The sequence below is a fragment of the Eurypyga helias genome, unplaced genomic scaffold, assembly GCF_000690775.1.
Source record: "Eurypyga helias isolate BGI_N326 unplaced genomic scaffold, ASM69077v1 scaffold34869, whole genome shotgun sequence".
In the NCBI taxonomy this organism is placed as follows: Eukaryota; Metazoa; Chordata; class Aves; order Eurypygiformes; family Eurypygidae; genus Eurypyga; species Eurypyga helias.
In genome coordinates, this window is record NW_010272113.1 from 56,727 (window position 1) to 59,189 (window position 2,463).

A 2,463-nucleotide genomic window follows, 5' to 3' on the forward strand; every position below is an offset into this window, starting at 1 on the left:
CCTTACCTTGAATGTGAATAATCCTTTCATGCTCCAGACTTGAGTTGTCAGGGTGAGGTTCAGCCCAGCAGACAGAAATCAGCACCAGGAAAAATAGACTCCTCATCTTTATAGTCAAAAGAATCTTCTTCACTGTAGGGGCATGACATACAAAGAGGGTTGTGAATTTTTTGAAGCCTTTACAGTGTTGCACTGCACAACTTGTTACAGCAATGATTTATGAGGGATTTATAACATATTTAACCCAATCAGCTGAAAAAGTTACAAGAGCTACTAATTTTTTAGGCATGAAGCCTGGACCTTTTTATCATGGACTTTCATTAAATCAAACTGGCAATCTATATTTAACTCTGCCTGTGAAGAAATACAACATGAAAAAATAAAAGCACACACACAAATATCCATAAACCAAACTCTTTGCAAGACCATACGTAAGCAAAACCTGTGTTTCAAAAAGGGTTCTAGTGTACTTCTACTTTTTCAGACATACTCTAGATCTGGTCCGCAAACACTGTAAAAACAATCAAAGCTATCGCTATATCTTTATCCCCCGCATGATTCAATCTGCTGGTGACAGATTTTCAAGATTAAAACAACCTTCTTGTAGGTTTTGTCATTTCAGTCAAGGCAGTAAGTTAAACTAGCAGTCAGGGTGGTAAGTTTGCTTGAGCTAAGCAGTAAAAATGACAAAACATTTCTTAGGCTGACTAGAAAGATCTATTTTATTTCAGATCCACTTACCATTTTAACAGATGCCTAAATACACAATGAAATGTTCGAAACCATGCACAAAGTAGGTTAGAGTTGTATATGCTACCACTGCAGTTGCCCTGATTGATTTTTCATTCATTTCTACCTAGAATGCTGACGCACTAACTTAGTGTGCCAGGTAGGGTCTCTGCAGTCAGCAGAGCTGAGCGCTGCAGGGAAAATCTCTGCCAGCCTCTGAGTAGTAATTAGGCAAATGAAGATCTGAAATAGAAAAGGAGGCATAAAATACAAGAGGTTTTATGTAGAGGGTTCAGGATGCTGTGTGTTTTATAGCTGTAATTTTTACGACCCTGATTTCTTGAAATAAAAGATAGCTGTTTCCTAACTTTGCCTTTCATGAGACCAGGATTTTTTCCCCCAATCATCAAACAGTGTCAGCATTATTAATATCCTTCTTCTCTAATGCAGACATAATTTTTCCCTCGCTTTTTCTCTATCAGCAAGAAACACACCCAAGTTGCAGGGTACTCTTGGTCAGAACCTGGGTCAAGGTCTGAGCTTTGCAAACAGCCCCTGTCCCCATATAGATTCAAACACCTATGTGTCTAGATCCAAATACTGTAATCCGAACCAACCTCTATTACAGGCTAAAATGCAGAAATCCTACTGTCATTTTTTTTCATAACAGAACATGCATGTTACTTGCCTGCCCTTCCATTTCTTCAACGCAGGCTTGGGTGGGAATTCAAAGCCAATTCAGCATCCCTCACTCCGTACTGTGGAGTGTCTAGAGGTAGGGCAAGTGCTCGCTGCACACTATTTTCCAGGTGGTCCACGCTCAGTAACTAAAGACTCTCTCTCCGGCACCTCCCTCTTTCCTGGAAAGCTGATGACCTCCGTTCGGGAGAGCAAGGACAGATGTGGCTCCCTCTAGAGCACATCGGCCCAAGCCTGAGCTCACCGAGGGGTCACACAAGGGCAGCTGAACGTTCCTCCTGCACCATGGGACCACCTGCCTGGCTGCTTGAGAAAGCAGGGGGCACACTTGTGTGAAACTACACTGTTCTTTCCCTCACCAACCCCAGACCAGGCACTCAATGTTTTTCCCCTAAGACTGAAAAATGCTGGAAGTTTGGGGTTTGGGGTATTTTTTGGCTGTTGGATAACAGCTGGCAATTATTTTTTTTTAATTGGTGAGGGACAGTGTTGTTGGATTAGAAATAGTATAGTTAACAAAAAAGCTTTGGTTTTGAAAGTAAAAGTTTATCGAGGTATTCCCACCTCAATCTGCAGCTTGGAGCCTACGCTGGATGCAAAATCTCCTGGACCCAGTGAGAGGGGGTAAAGCTCACAGGGGCTCTGTAGACCTGCTTTGGGAGCACCTTAGCTGCTCATTAACACTTGACCTCTACCACTTGACATAAACCTGCTCTTTTCCATGCCACTACTGGAAAGAAACAGCCACATAACCAGACAACATGTAGTACTACATTTTTTGGGGGACAGCATCCCCATCTCCACCAAATTCTGTGTGTACAGGGACTGGGGTTCTATTGTGGAATAAGAAAGATTTGCCCTCTGTTTACATGGATGGAGGACCTCACACATGTGCCCCTTCCTTGTCAAGGTCTCCCTAATATGATGGCGAAAAGTCCCCCATGTGGCATCATCAGGTGGTGATTGTCAGAACAAGTAGTTTCAGGATTAGTATGGTGAACTTAGGGGGGAGGGTACACCTTTCAGAGATATTTG

The 2,463-nt window shown here is 42.7% G+C and overlaps 1 protein-coding gene across 1 annotated transcript in view; it reads right to left on the reverse strand.

The window, feature by feature from the left end:
• The window catches only part of HAPLN1 (hyaluronan and proteoglycan link protein 1), a 30,408-nt gene extending 28,867 nt beyond the window's left edge, over positions 1-1,541 (reverse strand). Inside the window, exons 1-2 of the mRNA XM_010159038.1 lie at positions 1,418-1,541; positions 7-132 (exon numbers count right to left, since the gene is read on the reverse strand). Of these exons, the coding sequence (XP_010157340.1) occupies positions 7-106 (100 nt within the window). The 5' untranslated portion in view covers positions 107-132; positions 1,418-1,541. The remainder of the gene's footprint in view (positions 1-6; positions 133-1,417) is intronic.
• Positions 1,542-2,463: the final 922 nt, after the last annotated feature.